The sequence below is a fragment of the Sturnus vulgaris genome, chromosome 21 (genome assembly GCF_052056855.1).
Source record: "Sturnus vulgaris isolate bStuVul1 chromosome 21, bStuVul1.hap1, whole genome shotgun sequence".
Taxonomy (NCBI): Eukaryota; Metazoa; Chordata; class Aves; order Passeriformes; family Sturnidae; genus Sturnus; species Sturnus vulgaris.
This window is the reverse complement of record NC_142263.1, coordinates 5,810,896-5,833,574: the sequence shown is the minus strand read 5'-3', so window position 1 is coordinate 5,833,574 and position 22,679 is coordinate 5,810,896. Positions and strand designations below refer to the sequence as shown.

Below are 22,679 nucleotides of genomic sequence, written 5' to 3'. Positions count from 1 at the left end.
GTGAGCCTGAGGGGGGCTGAGGGAGCGGCTGGTCCCTGGTTGTGTAAAATGGGTGTTCTGCTCATATTTAGCTAAAACAAATGCCAATAAATGCCTTTTACAGAAGTTATTTCCCCACTCAACTTCAGCAACAGTCAGTTAGTAGAACCCAGTTTCTCCAAAGAGAAGCTTTAGTGGGAGAAGGGAAACTTTGTCCTGGTGTCAGAGATGCTGTGTAGAAACCTGTACAGAGCTAATATAAAGTACTTTCGAAAGCCAGATTCAAAAGCCTTAAAAATGGGTATCCAAAATTTGAAGGCTGGTAGAAAACAAACCGTATTTTCCACCATGGAATGTGGCTCGCTCAGTTTGGAAGAAAGGCCTGATATCCCCCTGCTGTGATTTATAAAACACCAGGGATTTAACTGAACGTGATTACATTCGTTGAATACAGCTAGAATCACCCTCCAAATAAAATTGCCTTTAGGTTATCAAACCTATTAGCTTAAAATTTTCAATCTTTTCCAAATTCAAGACACTAGAGGCACTTTCATTTATTTTTTTCTCCTTAACATGCAAGAAAAGGCTATCTTCATGGTTCCTTTCATAACCCCAAAACTCAACATTTCATTGATGCTATGCCTATTTTGAACATCACTAGTATGTAGTATGATCAGAAATATTTTACTGTGTAATTAATATTTAAATCATTATTGAGTGAGATTATATTTATTACATGTTTATGGACTTTCCCCCAGGAACTAAAGCAACAGTCTGTGATTTTTTGTGGTGTCCACAGCCTGCATTAAGGATCTGTGCTTGAATGAAAATATTTATGTAATGAAGTTTAATGTGATGACCCACTCGTGGGTTGCTTCTCATTCTTTTTTCATAAATAGGATATTTTCAACATTCCCTGTGCCTTGGTGTGACACCTTTGTGGTGACTGCTGCATTTGGGAGCACTGGATGGTTTGCAAGGAGTGAAAATTCAACCTGTGCTACCAATTACTCCATTTTTCCAGGTGTGATGCAAGACTGCAAGTGAGACTTGCCTTAAATTCTCCTTTTGCTTAATAAAATCAGAACAGGAATTCCACATGGAACAAAGTAGTGAATTTATTAAGAGTTCATCCACCATCCTCACACTTTGGCATACAACTTCTAATAAATGAACAAAAAAGCACACAGCTAAAATCCTATTTTCTGACTACAGAATAGAAGGCACTTAACCCTCCCTGTTCCACCATGGCTGGGAATTCCAGAAGTACCAGGTGCTGGAAGTGGATGCAGAAGTGATTTCAGCTTTGTTGAGTTTCCTTCCAACAGCTTCCTGCCACATCTCCAACACAACCAACTCTTTTACAGCTGGGTCTTGAAGCTTTCATCATTATCAGCTGAATGGGGGCAGAGAAAGGATTTAATCTGGGAATTACTCAGAAGGACACTTCCCAAATTTCCCAGGCAAATTCCCTCCTTTTCCTCATACAGCTTATGATCCTCCAAAGCTGTCCCCAAACTATTCAGTGCCTTGACAATGGCACTAGATTCTCCTCGTGGCTCTCACTTTTCTGTATTTCACACTCAGCCTTTTTTTGGTGCTTTTCACTCCCTCACGCCTGAGAGAGAGGTTTGATCAGCTCATAATCCATGCACTTGGTGAGGCAATCACGTGCCACACTGATGATGTGCTGCTTTTTGGGGTGATCCTCCTGCTTCCCGACGTAGGTCAGGATCTCCAGGAGCTCTGACTCCACCAGCTTCTTTGCCAGCTCTTTGTCAGCACTGATTAAGTTGAAAGCAATGACCAGTCCTCGGTGCTGGATCTCCATGTTGTCATGCAAGCAGAGCCTCTGCAGGATTTCAAGCCACTGTGTGGTCTGGAAAGGAAAGAGAGATCATTAATTAGTGCTGATCTGAAGAATATCTCAACCAAGAACATGACTTTTGCTTCCTTCTGCAGAAGGAAGAGCAATACTCATGGCACTTATGGTTATTTCATTTTTTAGCTAAGGAAAACTGACTCCAAACATTTGAACCCAATTTTTCTCACACTTAAGTCAGAATGTTTCGTGGCACTGGGACAACATGGAAAATGTTTCATGTTCAGGCTGCTGCATAATCTCTGTGAAAAGAATCTGACCAGACTCTTGATACAGCTGAGATGACCAGGACACTCCTGTGGGAAATGGATTTGTAGAGAGTTCTCAGGACCTGACAGAAGGCTCACACAGTATGCATCTGTATGCAAACTTGGAAACAAGAAATGCTGACTTAGAAATGCCATGGAATAGGACAAATATTGTTGAGAGAAATGGAGCTAGAAAAAAGTTTCAAAGGATGACCTTGCAAATAAGACTAGATACTTTGGAGAAATACAACTATGAAAGATGCATTGTAATACAACTCACAAAAGGTGATTTTAGATGACTGGCTTTAAGGCATTTTGTGACAAAAGCTGATAGACCAAGAAACTCTAATAGTGTATTGTAATTAGGACATAGTTGACTTCTGATTGTGATGGCATGAATTGTAACATCTCTATCGTCCCAGCCTTCATAGGAGACTGAAAATGGAATAAAAGTTTGTTAAAACACCTCTCAGTTGCCCCATCTCTGGGTCAGAAAAGGGCAAAATCCGACACACTCCCTCACCCTAATCTTGAGCTTCTCTTTTGGCTTGATTAATCATTTTTATCTTAACAAGCTCCAGTGTCCAATCATGTGTGCAACAAAACAGGGTTCAGGAGTTCTCAACCACAGCTCTTCAGATACTCAATCATGCAGGATCTGGGTTCTCAGGGTCTACAGATCTGTGCAGGGAAAGGTCATCCTTTGGAATCTCTAAAGCTCAGTAGGTTATTGATCAAGCTCTTCTTATTTCTGGGTGGAACAAGGGTTGGATTTTAGGTCATTTATCAAAATGGACTAAAAGCATGCACACCCAGGTCCCAGGTTCTCTAGGTCCCTCAATATAGAATTAGTAAAATTACATATTCCTTTGGAGAGAGTTTTTCACGTCTGAGCCAGGACCCTTGCAGGGTACATCCACACTGCCCACAGTCAGAGTTATGGTCTCACCACTTGAGTCATCTTCGAGCAGAGTTTCTTCTGTGCTGCTGTAAGCATGGCCAGGGCTCCTGCTGCTGCAACCTGAACCTTCTCATCATCCTCACCACACAGCAGCACCACCAACTTCAGCCGGTCATTGCCATCAGCCACAAACCTCTCCTGAACCTGAAAACACCCCAGAGATACCCAGAGATATCACAATTCGGGACAGCTCCTCACAGAGGCAGGTGCACACAGTTGTGGACACACACATTTAGAGAGCTAGGGAATCACAGCTTGGAAATTCCTTTCCAGGCCTGGATTTCTCCTGACTCTCAGCTCCATTCCCAGGCTGACAAGCTGACTACAGCTTCAGTTAGGGAGGAGTCTCCCAGGGTGACAACATGGTGACAAACAGAGTGGAATTCATCATAAAGATTAACACCCGGTGTCTTTCCCGTGGAATCCATCCTGAGGTGCTGCCCCAGGGATGTTTTTCCCAATTGTCCAATGAGCTCCTGTCCTGTCCTGGCTGCACTAACACACTTTAAATCCGGGCTGTCTGTACAATAAATTGGCCTTTTTTCCCCAAAGAGCTCCGTGTGTGTTGCTGTCCTTTCTCTCTCTTTTTATCACAGTAACCACACACAGTCAGGCTGGACATGCCCAGGGGTTACCTCCTTGTTCACCACCAAGTTGCACATGCACTCTGTGGCTGCCTGTCGAAGCTGGTCATGGTTCTCAAACATGTAGTTTTCGATATCTGGCAGGGCCTTCTCTTTGACTATCTTCAACCTGTGGCAAAGAGCAGTAAAAACCCCACATTATAGGTCAAGCAATAACCAACTTATCAAATATTAACTGCAGGGAAGGCCTTGAAACAAATCAGTGTCTGCAGCACTGGAGCTCATGATGTGGTTCATTCCTTGTCTAATGCAGATGAGGTTCATGCCTTTGCTGTTTCTAGAGGAAAATGTGCTATTCTCTTTTTCCTTTTTCATTAATCTTTTAGTTCTGAGACCTTTGTAGCTCTGCCAAAGGTAGCTTAGAGTGGCCAGTCCAACAAGTAACTCACATTAACTCCTGGGGAAGAATGAAGGTTAAAAAAAAGCAGTAAAACTCACCTAAGTTTATCACTTCTTCCTGAAAAGTTTGTGAGACCTAACAGAGCCTCGTAGTTCTGGAGACCATCTCTCTCTGTGTTCAGCAGGCTGACAAGGGGCCTCACCACCTCATACACCTGGAAGAGAAGGCCTGTCTTAGTAATTTTCATTGCCAAGGGAAGTATCAATGCTTTTGGTTTTTTTTTTTTTGTTTTTTTTTAAGCTTACCCTCTCCCCTGGGAATGCAATGTCTGGATTGGAGATAGCAGCGATTTTTGCCAGAGCATGAGAAGCCTTTATCTTGCCAATGTCTGTGCCTTCTACAGCCAGAGGTATCAGGGCCTGGAGACATACAGGAAAAAGCATTCAGTGTTCTGAGAAGATTTACAGGATCTTTACAGAGCTTGTAGCTCACAGTCACTCCAAGAACATCACTTTTTTAGAGCCTCACAGAGAAGGGACTGCAGTGTCAGTATGGTCCTGGGGGAACAGCCTGTGCTCTTCTGTCACTGTCCCTCTCCCTGGAGACCCACCCCAGGCTCCCAGCAGACATAAACAGCACATCAGTGAACATAAAATAATCACCTTCCCACCACCTTGAGCCACAATGGTCCCGCGGTCCTTGGGGTCTTCACACAAGGCAAGAAACACCCTGCAGGGTCACAGAAGACTCAGTGAGACAGGCAAACAGGCACACAGGACAGCAACAGCCAACAGCCCTCATGGAACGGGGCTGAGGTTTTGCAGGAGCACCAGAGCCACCAGGTAAATTCCAGGTGCTTCATCCCGTGCACACAGCACTCTATGTGAGGAAGCAACAAATAGCAGAGCAAGAAGTTTCCAGGTCTGTAAAATGAACTCTATTCCAGCCAGAACCAATACAGAGAACTCAAAAATGCATTCCAGCAAGGCAGCTTGAAGGTCAGAACATGGATGTTTATGACACTGCTGAACAAAAACTTTGGGTTTAGGTCTTTGCCTCACACGTTTCCCCACAGGCAGAATGCCCCACCCCAGGTGTCCATCCCCATGGCACAGGGGCCACCCAGCACTCCCAGCTCCCAGGACTGCAGTGAAGGCACCTGGCAATGAGCTCCTTGCTCTGGTCTGTCAAAATGGCACTGTCAGCCTTCACCATGCAGGCCAAGGCAGAGACAACCCCAGCCTTCAGCAACCGCTTCACCCGCTTCACCACAAAATCCTTCTTGTCCTGAGGAGGAAACATTGGGAAAGGATTAGCCCTTTGCATCTAAAGATTTTAAATTCCTTAAATTAGCCCATTCTAAAGAATTAGCCCATTCTGCCATCCAGCCCCCTAGCAGCCAAGCCTGGTTGGAGGGCAAAGCAATTTCAGTCTGGAGACAGGAGACCTGAAGTCTGTGACAATGGATACACCAAAGAAAGTCTTTCTGAACATCTCTAGCATCTCCAGCTGGACACAACCCACCTTTGGATGCTCCTCAGGCACGTGCTGCTTGGAGAATTTGGCCAGCTGCACCAGCTCTGGGACCAGCTCCTTGGTGTCATAGCTGTTGGTGCAGTTCACCAGTGCAGAAGCCACAGAATACAAGATTGTCTTGTCACTTGCCTGCACAGGAAAATAAAAGCTTGTGTGAGGGTGAGGAGGGCACAGCAGGGAAACAGGTCCCTTTTGACTAGTGGGAATGTTCTTAGCTTTATCCCCAACTTTATAGGCTATGAAAGTTCTCATGGTCAAACAAGGTGTTGGACATCCTCAGGTGCTGCCAACACCTTGGTGCCTTTGGTTTTCATGCAGTTATTGACAGTGAGTGACCTCCCTCAGCCTAGGGAGAAGAGCAGGATGGTAGCAACCCTGGCATGTCTCTGGGGCACAGGCAATGAAACTGAAGTTCTGCTGAACCAGAGGTGAGGGACTGGGGTCACAGCTCCTTCTGACTGGGCACAGTGTAGGGCTGGAGAGCTGGGAGACGTTGATGCTACCAGAGGAATGAGAGAAACAAGGAAAGGAGATAGACCTTGGCTAAATCAAACATAGCTTTCAGGGCTGGCTCATCTTCAACAAAGTCATCTTTCACATCTGCATCGAGGGTGAGGTACGAGAGCCCTTCCACGGCCCATTTCCTGGTGCGGGCATCAATGCTGGTGTTGCACAGCCACCTGGAAGAGAGAAAAACACTCACATTTCCATCTTGGGAGCCAGAACTAACTTATATGGAAAAGGAGGGAGGAAAAACAGATATTTAGGCTGATTCAGGCCAAAATATATCCTCAGGTTCTGCTGCAGCTCCTCAGACTCAGGATGCTTTTCCATGAGACATGACCTTCCTTTCATGGCCCAACTTGTGGGATCTGAATGCTGCAGGGAATGACAGACCAGGACACCTACTCAGCACTGCTTTGCCTTTTCCATCCCACAAAGCAGCAGATGCCTGCAGGAATGACCACCCATTCAGTCACTTCCTAACTTGTTCCCACTTCCTTGGTTACTCCACCTGGCAAATTCACCTTCAGAGGGGACTTGTGCATATTCAAGGTAAGTATTAATTAGGCTGTGCCACTCTGGCAAGGAGGGAGGCACTGGCCTGGTGTCTCCCATGGGCAGTGAGGGAGGGAGAAAGCTCCTCTGGATATTGAGGCAGGAGGAACACATGGCTGCTTCAGGCACAGAGGGGCTCCACGTCCCAGTGCAATGGCTCTGGGGGCACTGCAGGCAGCACAGGAAATGAAGGCAATGTGTGGGCAGGATCTCGTGGGAGAGGAACACATTGTACTTTGCAAAGACTGGAATAACTGAAGGAAGAAGTGAAGTCACTCACTTTCTGCACTGCTTGGCCAACTTCTCAGTGGAGCCCTCAGCAAACTGCCTCAGGCCATAGTCTGTGCCTCCTGCTGAGCCCAGCTTGCAGAGACCCTGAGGAGGATAAAAAGGACTAATGAGATCCATGAGAAAAGCTCATTAATCCTCTCGTGTTGCTGCCCCAAAACAACCTAAGCCCATCTCTCATTCCCAGAACCTCCCTCCTTTCCCAAGTCTGGGATTAAGCTGCCGAGTGTGGCAGGCAATAGAGGTGGGGCTGCATCCTTACCACCAGAGCTCGGATTTTGATCTTCTCATTCTTGGTCTTCTTGTAGATCTCCTTCAGGAGCGTCACCCCGTTGGTGATGATGAAGGTGGCTCGGCTCAGCTTGGTGGAGGCGTGGATGAGGGCTTCCACAGCCACCAGCTGGTCAATCTCCCTCTCAGACCCACACAGGGCAACCATCATCTCCATCACTCCCTTCATGCCAAGCAGCTTGTTGCCCAAGTCAAAGGGCCCTTGCAGAACTCCAGACACAATCTGGACAGCATGGAGTGTCTTATCCATGTCCTGTGGGTCGATTTTGCTCCTGCATGGGACAGAGGGAGTAGGGTAAGAACAGTAGTGGGGAGGGAATGTCCTCCCTCAGCTGTGCTGCTGAATCACATTGGGAGTGCAAAGTCCTGCAAAGCTGTGATCCAGCAGGATCTCGAGCAAGTCATAATCTCCTAGAGCCGCAGTTTTGAACACAAGTGGACTTCAAGTGCCTGACCTCAGCCTCCAGAAGCCCTGCTCCTGCCCTGTGGGCCAGCTCAGCCCTGACTCACTTGATGTACTCCTCGCAGATCAGCCGGTAATTGTCCCGCTCGGGGTCGCAGCGCAGGTCATCGTAGAGCTTATTTAGGAGGACAGAGGCAGTCAGCTGGGTGTTCTCTGTCAGTGGCAGGCAGTCAGGCATCTCAGGAATCTGGCCCACCACTTTCAGTATCTTTTTTAAGCCTGGCAAGGATGGAGTGATATGGCTGTCAGAGGGGAGAGGGTCTGTGCAAAACTCAAGATATCATTTGCTACTTTTTTGCTGTGGAAGAGCCAGCTTGGATGGTTTTCAGTTATTTTGCAGCCTAATCACATAAGGCTTAAAAAAAAGACACTCAGATATTTACTGGGGAGGAGCTTCTGCTGGTGAGATCACAGGTTTGCAGAATGAGGCTTTTTCCCAGTTCTCAGAGTGAGATGAGCAGAACTGCATTAGGCCCCTGGCTGGATCTGTTATTTTTGTCAGGAGACATTAAACCTACTGACCTCCAAGGCCGGAGGCTCTGACTGAGGAAAACTCAGCCACTCTCAAGTGATTCTGGATGACTTAACTCTCCTTTTACTGAATTATTATTAAATAACTTCCATCAAAATGGTAACACACACATGCATTGGAATTACTATAAAAACACACAGCACACATATTCCTCACCCTCGTCCAGTTTTAGAATCGATCAGTTTATAGGTTCACCAAGCTCAGGAGGTGCTGATCTCATCCTGTCTAAGCCAGACAATTTATCCAAGCCAAATCCTCCTAACATTAGCAAATAAATCGTAGAAAACTACCAGAGGTATTAGGCAGTCCTTTAGAAACTCAAGAATTCTTGTTATCATACACAGTTAATTTTCTCTTAGTACTGTTTCCTGCTAATAAGTCTAACTTTGCTCCAGGCTTGCATGCACAATAAAAAGCCAGAGAGGATTTATTTTTATAGGAAGGACCAGTCCTAAAAGTATTCAGGAAAGAACACACAGCTCCACATCTCCCAAATCAGGACAGGATGGTGGGCAAGGACTCACCATTGTCGATGACAAAGATGCTCCTGCTGTTGTCATGGTCTTTCAGGTCCTTCCTTGGTATGTTCTTGTTGAGGAGGTTGAGGGCTCGGTCTCGCCCTTGCCCAGACACATTCTTACTGACCAGCATATCCAGCAAACGCATCGTGATCATCTTCAAATCCTTCTTAGTGTCTACAGAGAAGTGAAACAGTAGCAGCCAGTTACCAGAAGTTACCTCTGAAAGCAGGTGAGCTCAGTCAAAGCAATTCAAAGCCATTGTGTGGCTGGAACAGAAGTATTTAAGCTATCCATGAGGATAAGAGCTGTGTGCACGTCCTGTACAACTGAAGGGTAAAGTCTCCATTTCAGCAAAGAAGGAGTAAGGTGGAATCCTGCAGGCAGAGGGAATGAAGAGCAGGTGAGGTGCTGTTACCTAGCACTAGAGCCTCCTCCTTGCCGTGGTGCTCCTCCTTCCCCTGGCCCAGCAGGCAGTCGGTGATGGTCTGCAGGAGGTTGCAGACAGCCAGGGAGATTTCTTCATTGTCCACAGACATCCACATGCAGATGCTGTCGATGCCCAGGTAATGGAGAATGGCAGTGGCCTGGCCCCAGGAAGGAGAGAGAAGCACAGTGTTAACAAAGGCCTTTCCTCACTGTGTCCTCTAGGCTCAGCTGAGACAAAGAAACGATTTTCCTCAGTGAATCCTGAATCTGTACAAGTCAGGGTTTTAATCTTCTCCCCCTGCTCACAAACAACACAAACTATTTCAATTTCCCCCTCCCCAGGTGCAAAATAGCAGTGAAGGTCCAAGCACCCCCCTCCTTACCCGAGCCTTATGTCCTGTGCACATTCCTGAAAGCGTCCTCACGGCTGCCAGGATCAGCTCAGGATTTTTGGTTTCTATCAGCTGCAGCAGCAAGTTGATCCCATTATTCTGGAAAATCCTCTCAGCACCTGCTTCCTCCCGCCCCAGGACTATGAGGTTGTTTGCAGCCTAGGTGGGAGGGAGAAGAACAGGGGTCAGTGGCACAGCCCAGCCTCCAGAAGATCTCTGAGCAGCTCTGGGAGATCCTGGTGGGAGCCATCTCCTGACAGATGCAGCAGATCAGCTCAGACCTCACCAGACAGTTTATCCAGGTGCATTCAGGCATCAGCTCTGCTCTGCCCAAGAAGAGTGGGTCACTGCTTGGAAGGAACATCTGGACGGTGGCAGAGATGGACTTGAGCAGAAGTCCAGGCTGATCCCACCTTTGGTATTTTGGGAGGTTGGGCCACCTTCCCTCGGCACAGGGATGATTTCCCCTCTCTCTGAGTGCAGTTCACCTTCCAGCTCCTTCCCTCATCCTCCACCCAGGGGAGGAGGGGAAGAGAACACAGGGCTCTGCTCCCTGCTGCAGCCTCTGACATCAGCCATTTTGCCAAGTCCAGGGCAGTTCTCACCTTTTCCCGCTTTTCTTTGTCACTGTTCTCATCCAGCAGGATCTCAAACATCTTCTGCACCCTCGAGTCTGTGGAGAACTGAATGCGCAGCTGTGCCAGAGAGAGAGCAGAGACCATCAGGAGGAGAAAATCGAGCTGCAACTTTTCTTTTCTGCTTCAAGAATACTCCCTCCCCTTAAACCACAGGCAATTTAAGCTGAATAACAGGAGATATAATTTCTCAGCAATTAGAATCCATTACCCAATATATGGGCACAGGCAGAGCCAGCCCTAATCCTTAGTTTTTGAGACTTCATAGTATGTGGTGATACAAAGATTTCTTCACAGCACCTCTGTGAAGGTAACTAGCAATGTGGAAACTGCCAGATCCAGCCCAAAGATGGTCCAGTCCCTTGCCAAGACCTTTCCAAGACACTCAGGACCAGGCCAGCCTCAGGAGGGAGCCACCACACTTTTTAATTTAACCATTCAACCCAATCCTCAGATTTACACACATCAGGCATGAACTTCCAGCCAATGGAGCTTATTTATCCCCCTCTATGGCCACGAGTTTCCAGTATGACCAACAATCCACTGATGTAACCCAGAGCAAGGATTTCCCACCCCTGGTCTGTGAATCCAGGACAATTCCTGGCATTTACCTTCTCCTGGATGTTGGCCCCCAATCTCCTCAGGGTCTCCTGGAAGTTTTTGTTGCGGGGTTCAAGGGTGGCACATTTCTGAGCATCTTTGAATGCTTGGTCTAACTTCCCCAGTTTCTCCAGGGCTTGGCTGCGCCGATACAAGGCTTTGATATCAGAAGCATTGATGTCAATAGCTGGGAAAGAAATCCAAAACATCAGAGTGGCCTGTGCAAACTGTGATTTGCTTTGTTACTAGTATCAATCAGTGCCTGATTGGCACTGATTGGACCAAATTGGAGCATCACTTGAACTTCAGAGAATTCCCTTGTGGCCTTAGCACTTGGGTGTTAGTGGGCATCAAGGAATAAGGCCACAGTGTCCCAAAAGCAGATGTGCAGATGTGAGAGCAGGCTGAGCAAGTGTATCCAGCTCTCCTCATAACAGCCCCCTCCTTACCTCTAGATGCATCCGAGGCTGCCTTGGCATATTCCTCCTGTTAAAGCAGAAAGGAGAGATTTGTTAGCCATGGAATAGCAGGGCATGTCCCCATTGCTGATGGACATTGTGACCTCTCTGTTCCCATTTCCCAGGGGGACACCCCAGTGAAGCTCCAGCACAAGCCCAGAACATTTAATGTCAGACCAGCTGGAAACACTCTATTCAATAAATGGACAAACCCCCCAGTCCACAGCCAGTGAGTGCCCTTGGCTGCCCTCCTGCTCTTCTCCCCTTGAGCAGTGCCCAGGTGAGGGGAGCTTTTCTCACCTTTTTCAGGAAGCAGGCTGCCCTGTTCCTGTACAGCACTGCCTGCAGCGCCTTGTCCTTGTTGAGCTTTATGGCTTGAGTGTAGCTTTGAAGGGCTTTCTCGTAGTCACTGGCCTGAAAATATTTATTGCCCTCCTCTTTCAGCTGGATGGGATTCTCCATCTGGACAGCTTGAAGGAAAAACATCAATTTGTGTCCCATTTTCAACTGCATGGGTCGCCTGCCTACTCCCCCAAGCAGAGTTCCACCATGAGACTGACATATAATTAACACACATTAATAAAAGCAGCTTACCAGGCTGAAGAGTTTTGAAATGAAGACCTAAATTGCTCTTCAAGGCTGAAGTGGCTTCTCAGAAGCTTTTTTTCCCACCAATGTAGATTAGGAGTCAATTAAAAAAAAGAAAGAAAAACAAGAACAAATAAAGGAATTAAAGAAATCTGCCAGCACTGTGGAGAGTCTGTGTGGCTCAGGAAAGAGCTCACTTCCCACTCCAAGTTTGGGCAGGACCTGGCAGCTCCTGCTGCCTGTCAGCATCACCTGTCACCACAGCCTTTCCCCTCCTTGTCCCCTCGTGCTTTATATGCCTGGGGAGGGCTGGGAGCCAGGGCCAGCTCGGGGGGGCACCTGGCTGCAAGCAGGCAGCACCCCTCTGCAGCAAGAGGGAATCCTCTCCCCCCTGCCAGGGCAAACCCCAGCTCCCCTCTGCCTGCAGAGCTGCAAAGGCTGTGGGGAGCAGGAAGGGGGAGGTTCATGCCAAAAAAGCCCATGGCTGGGATGGCTGACCCCTGTCACAGTGTTCAGACCCTTTTCCCTTTCTATTTAGGGAAGCATGAGACAGCTGAGCCTCGGGGACAAGTGGCCCCAGGCCAGCAGCTGCAGCAGTGCCCAGCACCTTCCAGAACTGCCTGGGATGGAAAGCTGACTGACACCCAGCGCTGCCTCCTCCTCCTTGCAGGGCCTTTGGGAGCCCTTCCCACTGGAAATCCCATCCCTGGCTGGTGCTGCCCCCAGCCCCACCCGTGCTCATTCAGCAGCACACTGGCATGGGCTAACACAGAGGTCTGGGCTGGACACACTGAAGTGCTGTGATGAGCAGCTCAATTTGAATGACACCAGGAGACAGAGCAGCACTGAGCCTTCCAGCCGTTTCTGTTCGCCAGCAGTCACAGTCAGGAATTCTGCTTTTTGATTTATCTCCCCTCAAACACAGGCCTTGCCTTCCTCAGTGTACCTACCAGCATCCCAGCTATAAAGCAAAATGGGGAACCGACAGGATGGGGAAATGACTGAGGAGAGCATGGGCTGACCAAGACTCTGCCAGGAGCAAAAATATCATTGTCTTTAATTGTGTTATCTGTGTTGTGGCTTGTGGCTCTTATGCAGAAAGAATTAGCCCAGAGCTTCCCTGTGCAGGGCTCCTGTTTTATTCACCCACCACCAGCAGCATTGCCTGGACCTTGGTATCCAGGCAGGAGATGATTCCAAATCCATTTGTAAATCCTTTCACAGTAAATCATCAACACCACAGCTGCAGGCAGCTTCATCAAGAGCAGCTCCCACATCTTTACCTGTTTGGGAAAAGGTCCAAGGCACAAGGATGACAGCTGTGGAAAGTGCAAGATGCCACCCCTGCCTTGGTACACTCAGTGAAGCAGCTTTATTTATTTGGATTAACACACCAGAAACTCCTTCCAACATGGCTTTAGGGCAAGGCTCAGCTGGCTGAATTACCAGTACTCGTGGGATATAGCAGTGCCTTTCTCACATCAGTCAGAATAAAGCTTCATTGTCACAAGTAGCAGCATTGCAGGTAAACTGAGTTATGTACATATTATGGTATCAGCTTTTTGCAAATATTGGGGTGGATACTATATGTGTGGTGTTGAAATGGTTTTTAAGATATAGTTTTCTTTAGGAGTAACACAGGCTGATAAAGTGTGTCTGGAGTAAGTGAACTGCCTGCTTGGTTGGATAACACCCAGTGAAGACACCTGCTACTGATACACCACTTATCAGTGCTGACTGTCGGTAGAAATTGAAAACCACAGCCTAAATTAAGACTAATAAGAAAAATAAATTAAAACCACAGCCAAGAAACACGCATGCTCTAAAAAGGCAGACTCAAGGAGTGGTCATGTAAAACAGTTCCTGGAATATGGAAAATAGTTTATAGGAAAGTTTGAAAATGTATGATGGGTCTATGAACATGCAAGGGGCTGATGAATTTAAGGGGTGTTTCCAAAACAGCAGGAGTGCTCTTGGCTGAATGCCAAGCACCTGCCATTATAACCTTTTGCTTTATTGTTTGTCTCTTATTGTCTTTTATGTAACCTTCCAAAATCTACCAGGAAAGTGAACCTCGTTTTTCACAGTTACAAAATCAAAGGGTGTTGGGTGCTGCTGCTGCTCTAGGCAGGCTGAGCAGCGAGTGCCGAGAGCCCTCTTCAGGCCTCGGCTGGGAAGAAAAACATAATAATAATAATAATAAATACCCCCAAAACAGCTTTCCCAGGAGAAATCCAAGCCTCCAAGGCAGTCAGGGAGGGACAAGTCTCCAACCACCTGTAGGGCAGCAAAGCCCCCCCAGCCTTTCGTGCGCCTTCATCTCCCACCGGGCAGCAGCCCGGGAGTGTCACAGGTCCAGGGATGGACAAACCCAGCCCGGGAGTGTCACAGACCCAGGGATGGACAAACCCAGCCCGGGAGTGTCACAGGTCCAGGGATGGACAAACCCAGCCCGGGAGTGTCACAGATCCCGGGATGGACAAACCCAGCCCGGGAGTGTCACAGACCCAGGGATGGACAAACCCAGCCCGGGAGTGTCACAGATCCCGGGATGGACAAACCCAGCCCGGGAGTGTCACAGGTCCAGGGATGAACAAACCCAGCCCGGGAGTGTCACAGATCCAGGGATGGACAAACCGAGCCCGGGAGTGTTACAGGTCCAGGGATGGACAAACCCAGCCCGGGAGTGTCACAGATCCAGGGATGGACAAACCGAGCCCGGGAGTGTTACAGGTCCAGGGATGGACAAACCCAGCCCGGCAGTGTCACAGGTCCAGGGATGGACAAACCCAGCCCGGGAGTGTCACAGATCCTGGGATGGACAAGCCCAGCCCGGGAGTGTCACAGATCCCGGGATTGTTCGGGGGGATGGATCCCGGCTGGGGCTGGGGAAGGGACACCCGGGCGGGCCGGGTAAGGGGAGCGGCCCCGGCCCTTCCGCCGGCGGCAGGAAGCAGGAAGGGAACGGAGAGGGAGCGGAGAGGGAGCGGGGACCGGGAGTGGTGGGTCAGCATCTCTGATGGAGGTGGTTTGGGATGCAGGGGAGCCCAGCACTGTGAGTCAGCATCTCTGATGGAGGTGCTTTGGGATGCAGGGCCCCCCCTAGCCCAGGGAGGGAGTCCCCCCGCCCACTCTGCTCCCGCAGCTGCAGCGATGCCCCCGTGCAGGATTTTGGGCTGTTTGGCCCCAAAGAGGAATTAATTACCCACCCATCCCAAGCCCAGCTTGGGTGGCTGCTCCCTGGATTCAGGTGCCATCCGTGGCTCAGGGTTGGACCTGGCAGTGCAGGGTTGAGGGTTGGAGTTGATGATCTTGGGTGTCTTTTCCAGCCTTAATGATTCTATGAATTCCACTCTCCCATCTCCTCTGCAGGTCTCTGCTCTTCTCCCTCCCTGTGGACATGGTGGTCCTGCGGGCTGGGCTCTGCCCTGGCCTCACTGAAGACATGATCCAGCTTCTCAGGGCCAATGGCATCAGGACAGGTGACAGGGTGACATCCAGGTCTCAGGCTGGGGAACATCATCCCCTGTGCATTTGGTGCACTTTTATCATCCCACATCCTGGGAGGGTGGTGGTGGTGGAATATCCTTCTGTGTCCTCCTTGCTGGATGTCTTCTGGGTCCTCCTGGGTGGATACAGTGAATAAAGACTTCTCCAAAGGAGCAGGAGAATGTAAGGACATGGTAAGAGATCCCTGCAGAGGCTCATTGAGGATTGATCCATTCTGGATTTTTTATAGTTTTTCAGGAGGGTTTGTGCAGTTTTCCCTGTGAAAATTGCCCAACTTCCTGGAATGCTGCACTCTGGGCGTCTCTTGCTCTTAGAGGGGAAGGAAAAGATGCTGGGCAGCTCTTGAGCAAAACAGAGCAAAATTTTACCAGCTTCTCTCTCGATCTGTTTTGCAAGAAATTATTTGTTCTGTGATGAATGATGGGGCCATCTCAGAGGACAAACTCCTCTACTTAGTATTGACAGAGGGCACAGACACTTTCCTTGTCAGTGCAGATTTTGTCTAGGCTGATTGTCTTCTGGTGTTTGTGGTCTGACCATGTTTGGCTTCCATCCTCTTGTCCCTCATGTTATTTGCAGTGGTGGACTTTGTGTCTTCAGACCTGGAGGATGTTGCCCAAAAGTGTTCCTTGTCTTACAAGGTAAAAAGGACTCTCCTAACTCCTGGTCCATTAACTGGGGAGCTCAGAGCTGTTTGGCTTGTGGACAAGGGTGGGCTTGTCTGGGGGGACCTTCTGCAGCAGTTGCTGGCCATTGATCAGCCCCATTTCCAGCCATTTCTCTGTCCCCAGGCACTGGTCGCAGTCAGACGTGTGCTCCTGGCCCAGTTCTCTGCCTTCCCTGCCAATGGAGCAGACCTCTACGAGGAGCTTAAGAGCTCCACTGCCATCCTGCCCACTGGCAGCCCAAGGTGGGTACCTCACCCACCACCAGCTCTGCTGGGGCTGGGTTTGCTGCACAAGGCTGTGGTTGCCAGCACAAGCTTTGAATTTCAGTCTCCAAACCATTCCCATGTACTTGTGTGCATTTGGGAGGGGGACCTTAAGGACAAATACCTGGTGACTGCTGCCTCCCAGTGCCCTGCCATGCTGGCTGAAGGGGTGTTGACAATCCCACCTTGTGTCCATCCCATAGCCTGGACCAGCTGCTGGACTCAGGGCTGTACACGGGGGAAGTGACTGAGCTGATGGGAGCCCCAGGCAGTGGGAAGACACAGGTGAGTGGGGTGGAGGACAGGTAGGGTGAAGATGGTGCCATCAGGTGAAGCAGAAGGACGTGTGAGGGCTGGCTGACACCCTGTCCCTGTCCCCCAGGTGTGCCTGGGCATTGCAGCCAGTGTGTCCCTGGGCCTCAAGCAGCACGTCCTGTTTCTGGACTCCACTGGGGGTTTCACTGCCTCTCGTCTCTACCAGATGCTCCAAGCCCAGACAGAGGATGAGGAGGAGCAGGCAAGTTCTCCTGGAGCTGGTCCCTCTGCTTGCTCTAAAACTCACTTTGCTCTTGCCTGCAAGAAACCCCAGAGGTGGTTTGTCTTTCCAGCTCTGCCTTTGTCCTCATGGGCTTTTTTGAGTCCAAAGCCTTCCTTCCATGGCCCAGTGGGTGCCATGCTCAGGACAGACACTGCTCTTTGTTGTTTTTCCTGGGAGAAGGGAGGGCCTTACTGGCCTTGCAGGACTTGTCTCCCTGAGCTCAATCCACGTTGCTTTTCCCACCAGTGCAATAGGGGAAATGGTGTTGTTGGGGTGGAGGCAGTGTGCAAGAATAATGATCCCTGGCTTTGTGGCATGGTGTGAGTGCACAGAGCTGCTGGCAGCTGGGGCAGGAGGAATAGGACAAGTCCTGGGGAGACTGAGGCTGAGTTTTGTGCTGCAGCTGGAGGCTCTGCAGCGGATCCAGGTGGTTCGTGTGTTCAGCATCTATGAGCTGCTGAGTGCCTTGCAGGAGCTGCGGGATCGCCTCTCCCAGCAGGTAGGAGTGAGCCTCTGTGCCCCTCCCTTCCCCAGAGCTGCAGGGAGGGCAGCAGGGCTTGTGTGCCTGACAAGTGACTCCAGATTGCCTCATCCTGGGGGCACTGGGGCCTCTGTGCAGCTCACAGCCCCCAAAACTGCTGGATTTGTTACTGCACGTTGCAGGTGGTGTTGGGATGGGTAGGGGTTTGACAGGAAGGTCTCACAGATGTGTACGTTTAACAGAAGGATCTTTGAATGTGGAATCTGAAGAAGGAATAGAAATGAAAGCAAGTTTTGATATAGAAGAATTACTGAGCCAGTCTTACTGGGTAACTAAGAAGCCAAAGGGTGTGTTAGTATGTGAGCTGGAGGGGGTTTTTATGGCTCAGAGCAAAGGATAAATCCACCTCAGACAGAAGATGTTTTTACCAAGCAAAAAGATTTCACATGCAAACCATGTTGCAAGTAGAAAAAAGGTCTCAGAATTTTCCACTGCAAGAAAACTGGAAAACAACTTTTAGCTTAAACTGTAACACATTAACTTTTTGTGATTGGGAAATAGTAATGTGAATACGGTAATGTTAGTGGTTATGATAGGCTATAGGTAATAGTAAAGGTATTGATTGGATTGTTATGTACTACGAGGTTCAGCAAAGAAAAGAATATAATGCATTGTAACTAGAGCTGGGGTGGCTTCAGACAAGCCAACAGCTGTGGCTGACAGGCTGTGGGCTGGGCTCTTGTCACCCAAGACCCGTGAATTGCTGTACCTGGATACAATAAACAGCATTTAAAGAGCCCCTCTGGAGTCCCTCCTTTGGCTCTCACAATGCGGTGCCTCCTTGCAGGTCTTGAGCTCCACGGGACCTCTCAAGATGGTGTTGCTGGACTCGGTGTCGGCTGTGATTTACCCTCTGCTGGGTGGCAGGCAGTCGGAGGGTGAGCTGGGTCACTGTGTGTGCCAGGAGGCTGCAGAGCTCTCTGCTCATCCTCATCCTCCTCCTCCACCCATGTGTGCTGTGCTTGGAGTGGGGGCTGGGGCAGGAATGATGAGGATGTGACTGCTCCCGGCTTTGTCTTTGGGGCTGGATAAAAGTGGAGCCTGTGTGCAGTGTTAGCAGCAAACACTCCAGCTGGCTGTGGCTGTGCACACATGGCAGTGATCTGAAACACATCCAGGGGAGGCACTGAACTCTTTACCCATAAATTAAAACTTCTCTTACAGTATCAGAAATACATCATGGTTGCTGGCACAGTTTGCAGAGCTCTTTGTGTCAGAAAGGACCATACATCACAAGTGAGGATGCCTGCTCAAACACCTCCCAGAGGGTCTTGCACAGCTTGGTGGCAGCCAGTGCTGTCATCACAGGAGGTCCCCTGACAGCTGTGGGCTGTAGGAAGTGAAGCTGTGAGATGGAGAGATGGGTCCTGTGCCTGCTAAATCAACCTGGCCACCTTGTCTGGAGCTCCAGGTGCTTTTGTAGGGTTTTTTGACCGTGGGCCTTCTAAGACAGGAAAGGATGAGGAGTGGTCCAGGGAAGGTGTCCATGAACATGAGTGCTGGCACTGAATCCACTGCCAATCCAGATGTCAGCTGCTTCCAGCATGCACTTTGGGGGCTGCTCCCCACACAGCCAAATGCTTTGTCCTGCTCCAGGTTTGGCCCTCATGATGCAGCTCTCCAGGGAGCTGAAGACCCTGGCCAGGGAGTTCAGCCTTGCTGTTGTGGTGAGTGTTGCTGTGCTTTGTCTTTTGTGTGCTGGTGTGTGACAGGAAGCCATGGGGAGGCTCTGGAGCCTGTGGGAGAGGAGACCCCACTCTCAGCTAAACAGGAGCCAGAGGCCTGAACCCCCCAGTGCCCTGCTCACCAACATCTCTGCAGCCTGCAGATGTCTTGTTCCAAGCAGGGAGCAAGACCTGGGCTGATGTGCTGCCTCCTGCTCTTGCTGTCCTCAGCCACTCACTGGATTGAGCAAGGCAGAGTTAAGGACAGGCAGATGGAAAGGCTGGTTGTGTTTATTTTTGATGTAACACCATTAATTTCAGGGGCTGGCCAGCGTCCTGGGTAAACTCTTGGTCACCGTGCAGGAACTGCAGGGCATTGCATCACCCCACAGGAGCTGGGGAGGTCCTGCTCTAGCCTTGCCAAGCTCTTGGCCAAGCAATTGCATTTGCCAATGCATCAGACAGGTGGGGGGACCACAATTAATGTGTCTGAGCAGGGAAAGCCACACCAGAAGGTGGTGGTTTGCTGAGCCTGGCAGTGGAAGGTGTTGAGAAAGTCCTGCCCTTCATTCTGATAAAGTGACAAGGACAGTGTGTCTGGAAGGACACTTGGAGGCTCCAGGTTAAACTTTGTGGTGACTTCAGCACCAGGAGTGATGCAGCTTGCACAGATATCACTGAACTCCCTGAGTACTGCTCTCAGTTCCTGGGCTGTGTTCAGAGGGGAGGGCAGAGGAGCTGAAGGAGGGCTCAGGATGGAGAAGGAAAAACCTTCCTTGAGGGTTCCTTAAAGGTCCTGGCCTGGCCAGGATCTCCTGGTGACCTCCAGACCGAGTGGCACTGCTTTTCCCAGGCACTGATAAATGTATTTGTGCTGCAGGTGACCAACCAGGTGACAAGGGACAGCAGCACTGGCCCACTGAAGCCAGCCCTGGGCCGCTCCTGGAGTTTTGTGCCCAGCACCCGGGTGCTGCTGGAGAGCAAAGAAGGCAGCACACAACGTGCTGCTTCCCTGGCAAAGTCACCTCGACAGGTGAGGCTCCCTGCATCCATCCCTTGGGAATGCAGGGGTGTTGGGCATCCCAGTGCTGTGGGATTGACCCTGGCCCCTGTGGGAGTGGGGCAGGACCAGCCTTGCTGGGTGAGCCCTGGCAGTGGGAGAGGAGCTTGTGCAGCCTGGCTGGATGTGCAGAAGAGAAGAGCATCTGTTCCCAGCAGCCTGGGCTGGTATTTATAGGCAGAATAAATGAGTGGCACCACTTCCAGTGCAGGTCACTGTGTTCCTGGTGTTGGTCTCACTCTCCTGATGGTGTGTGGGCAATGAGGGTCCTGTGGAAATGACTCTGACACCTTCAAAGGTGACTTCAGCTTGAGCCTGCCTGAGCCTCCTGGCTCTGAGCCTGCTCTGCTGCTTGATCCAAACAGATTTGGGTATGGTGGTGTGCTGGGCAGCAAAATACATCCTGGATGTGCTAAATAGTGGTGTGTCTGGGGATGTCTCAGAGCAAGATGTTCTTTCCTTGCTGAATTGCTTTGTCTATTTGTATCTCTGCATTCAGCAGACCCAGTTAAAACAAGGGCACCTGCAGAAGGAAATCCTTCGGGGGGTGTATCTGGGATTTTTGGCTCTGAGGCAGGAGATATGTAGAGTCCAACAGGGGTGAGGATAAGCTTTGCTCTGCTCCTCCTTGCAGCCAACAGGGATCCAGGTGGAGCTGGACATTGGGAATGGTGACGTGTTGGAACCGAGCCTGGTGCCACCCACGCAGGGACTCTGATGGGATAGAAAAGCAAATGTCACAAGGTTCAAGAGAGCTGCACAAAAGCAGGCAAGCACTGAAGGTTTTACAGACTGAGAGACTGAGAGTCCTGCAGCCCTGGGAAGGACCAACATGAGAAATCTCTTGTTCTTCTGCCCCGTGGAAAAACTGAGCGTGGGGCTCCCTGGAGACCTCTGTGCCCGGCAGATGCTGCCTGCAGTGACTGGGCTGTGAGGGCAGCAGTCAGGTCCTGCTCTCTGCTGCAGGCTTGTCTGCATCCCCCAGAGCCAGCCCTGTCCTCAGGGGTTGTTTGGGATCAGCTGCCCTGTCCCTGCACAACCCCACAACCCCCGTGCTGGTTTTGTTCCCCCTGTGGCTCGCTGCCCTCTGGTCCTGGAGTTCTGATCATCCTTGGGCCCACAGTGGGCTTGGTTCAGAAATAAAAGAAAAATAGCTGTTGCATATTGCTGTGGTTGTTGAGAGCTGGAATTCAATTAATGACAGCTGCTCTGAACTTAATTAAAATGTTGAGCAGGACTGGGATGGGACAGGCTGCTGATGAGCAGGGACATAATGAGATGCTTGATCTTCCCTTCTCCCCAGAGTAACACCAGGCTTTGTGGGGACCTGCTGGTGTTTTTGGGGCACAGCTGGACTGTGTAAAGGCTTGCTGATAACTGATGGAGGTTCTGATCTGGATCAGCTGAGGCAGATGGGTCCTGCCTGGCACCAGCTGGCCCTGCTTGATGCTCAAGGACCTATTCAATTGCATGTGATGATGTTTAAAATACTCTTCCCGTGCTCCAGTGCTTTCCAGCTGCTCTTGCCTGCTCTTGGCAACCTCCTGAGGAGGGGGAAGGCTTGGATGTGGAGTTTCCTTTTGATCCCAGATGTCTCAAATGCCGTCAGTTTAAGAGACTTCCTTGGCAGGTGAGCTGAACCATGGCTCAGCTTCAAGGCAGCTGATGGAGAAGTTGGGGGCTGGGACTAATTAGGGCTTGCTCATTAAACTGATAACAGCAGCACAGCTCCTGGAGCCCTCTAAGGCTGTGCTTGGCATATTCAATACATGATTTTTACTGAAAACTTCTTAAAGTTGTGTATTTATTTGTGTTTCTGGGCTCTCTAAGCTCAGGAGGGGAGGTTTGGCTTTAGGGATTGCAGCCTGGTTGGTTAGGGTGAAGAGGAAGAGCAGAAATTTACTTTATTAGCTAATTTCTTGTTAATTAATTCCTTGCTAGCTCCTCTCTTGGAGCCGTGGGTAAAGGGGTGGTACAGACATATTCCAATTACTAATTTATCTCTCTGCCTGAGGTTCTGTAGGGGAAGCAAAGCTCTTGTGGGGGAGTGTGGAGCAAGGAAGAGCCAAACAGAAACCTCTGGGGTTATATTTGAGCCAAGAGGACTTTCTAGGTGTTTCCTTCCCCTAACTAGCAGGATGAGAGCAGGAACAACATGCTTTGAACCCTCGTTAGGGTCAGCATGACACCAATCATGTGTTCATCTTCCCTGTGATCCCTGAGAAACGACAGAAGAGATTCCAGCTTTGCACTCGGTCACCAGGGAGTCACGGGCTGGTGACTCACGGGGACACTGCCAGTCTGTCAGGAAAGGTGATGGTGTGATGTCTGGGCTCCTTCAGAGCTTCCCATCCCAGCTTTCATTGCCATAATCGTGACTGGGGGGGATTTTTCTCTCCTTGGCATTCAGCTAATTGCAGCTGTGGGAGGGAGTTTTTTTCCCTTTTGGGAAACATCGGGGAAGGTTGGGGAGGGTGATGTGATTTAGGGTCTGGCTGGGTTTGTGTGGCAGCTCTTCTGCTCCCAGGTGTGCTCCGAGGTCACAGGGGTGTCCTGAATTTCTGGCTGTGTTGCTGCAGGGAAGGTGTCACT

General features: G+C 49.9%; 2 protein-coding genes across 14 annotated transcripts; one reads left to right on the top strand and one right to left on the bottom strand.

Moving 5' to 3' along the window:
• Positions 1–1,081: 1,081 nt before the first annotated feature.
• UNC45B (unc-45 myosin chaperone B) lies at positions 1,082–15,196 on the bottom strand. Its single transcript, XM_014876420.2, has 21 exons — positions 15,053–15,196; positions 11,850–11,914; positions 11,556–11,725; positions 11,247–11,283; positions 10,809–10,984; positions 10,168–10,257; positions 9,554–9,721; positions 9,160–9,328; positions 8,748–8,918; positions 7,739–7,910; positions 7,200–7,500; positions 6,930–7,024; positions 6,129–6,270; positions 5,579–5,719; positions 5,214–5,341; positions 4,717–4,783; positions 4,360–4,473; positions 4,153–4,268; positions 3,706–3,823; positions 3,059–3,214; positions 1,082–1,858 (listed from the first exon to the last, which is right to left on the bottom strand). Exons 3-21 carry the CDS (start codon positions 11,715–11,717, stop codon positions 1,592–1,594), a joined length of 2,790 nt encoding a protein of 929 aa, XP_014731906.2. The 5' UTR covers positions 11,718–11,725; positions 11,850–11,914; positions 15,053–15,196; the 3' UTR covers positions 1,082–1,591.
• On the top strand, positions 14,674–21,247 carry RAD51D (RAD51 paralog D). 13 transcript variants are annotated; one of them, XM_014876520.2, is made up of 11 exons: positions 14,745–14,845; positions 15,216–15,325; positions 15,933–15,994; positions 16,145–16,263; positions 16,488–16,569; positions 16,667–16,801; positions 17,226–17,321; positions 18,151–18,241; positions 18,960–19,030; positions 19,908–20,060; positions 20,722–21,247. In XM_014876520.2, exons 2-11 carry the CDS (start codon positions 15,244–15,246, stop codon positions 20,803–20,805), a joined length of 975 nt encoding a protein of 324 aa, XP_014732006.1. In that variant the 5' UTR covers positions 14,745–14,845; positions 15,216–15,243; the 3' UTR covers positions 20,806–21,247. The 13 variants fall into 13 exon arrangements, 12 of the variants coding, with proteins under 12 accessions (XP_088032996.1, XP_014732006.1, XP_088032995.1 ...); XM_088176874.1 differs by having other exon boundaries at positions 14,772–14,849; XM_088176879.1 differs by having other exon boundaries at positions 14,790–14,845; positions 15,216–15,515.
• Positions 21,248–22,679: the final 1,432 nt, after the last annotated feature.

What these genes read in the sequence shown, in the direction of transcription:
- UNC45B (XM_014876420.2), bottom strand. Translation starts at nt 11,717, where the DNA reads ATGGAGAATCCCATCCAGCTGAAAGAGGAGGGCAATAAATATTTTCAG. An exon ending in TGGCTCAAGGTGGTGGGAAG is followed by an intron (nt 4,474 to 4,716) that starts GTGATTATTTTA and finishes GTATGTCTCCAG; the next exon opens with GCCCTGATACCTCTGGCTGT. An exon ending in ACTTGGTGGTGAACAAGGAG is followed by an intron (nt 3,215 to 3,705) that starts GTAACCCCTGGG and finishes GGGTGTTTTCAG; the next exon opens with GTTCAGGAGAGGTTTGTGGC.
- RAD51D (XM_088176872.1), top strand. Translation starts at nt 14,879, where the DNA reads ATGCAGGGGAGCCCAGCACT. An exon ending in GGCCAATGGCATCAGGACAG is followed by an intron (nt 15,326 to 15,932) that starts GTGACAGGGTGA and finishes TGTTATTTGCAG; the next exon opens with TGGTGGACTTTGTGTCTTCA. An exon ending in AGTTCAGCCTTGCTGTTGTG is followed by an intron (nt 19,031 to 19,907) that starts GTGAGTGTTGCT and finishes TTTGTGCTGCAG; the next exon opens with GTGACCAACCAGGTGACAAG.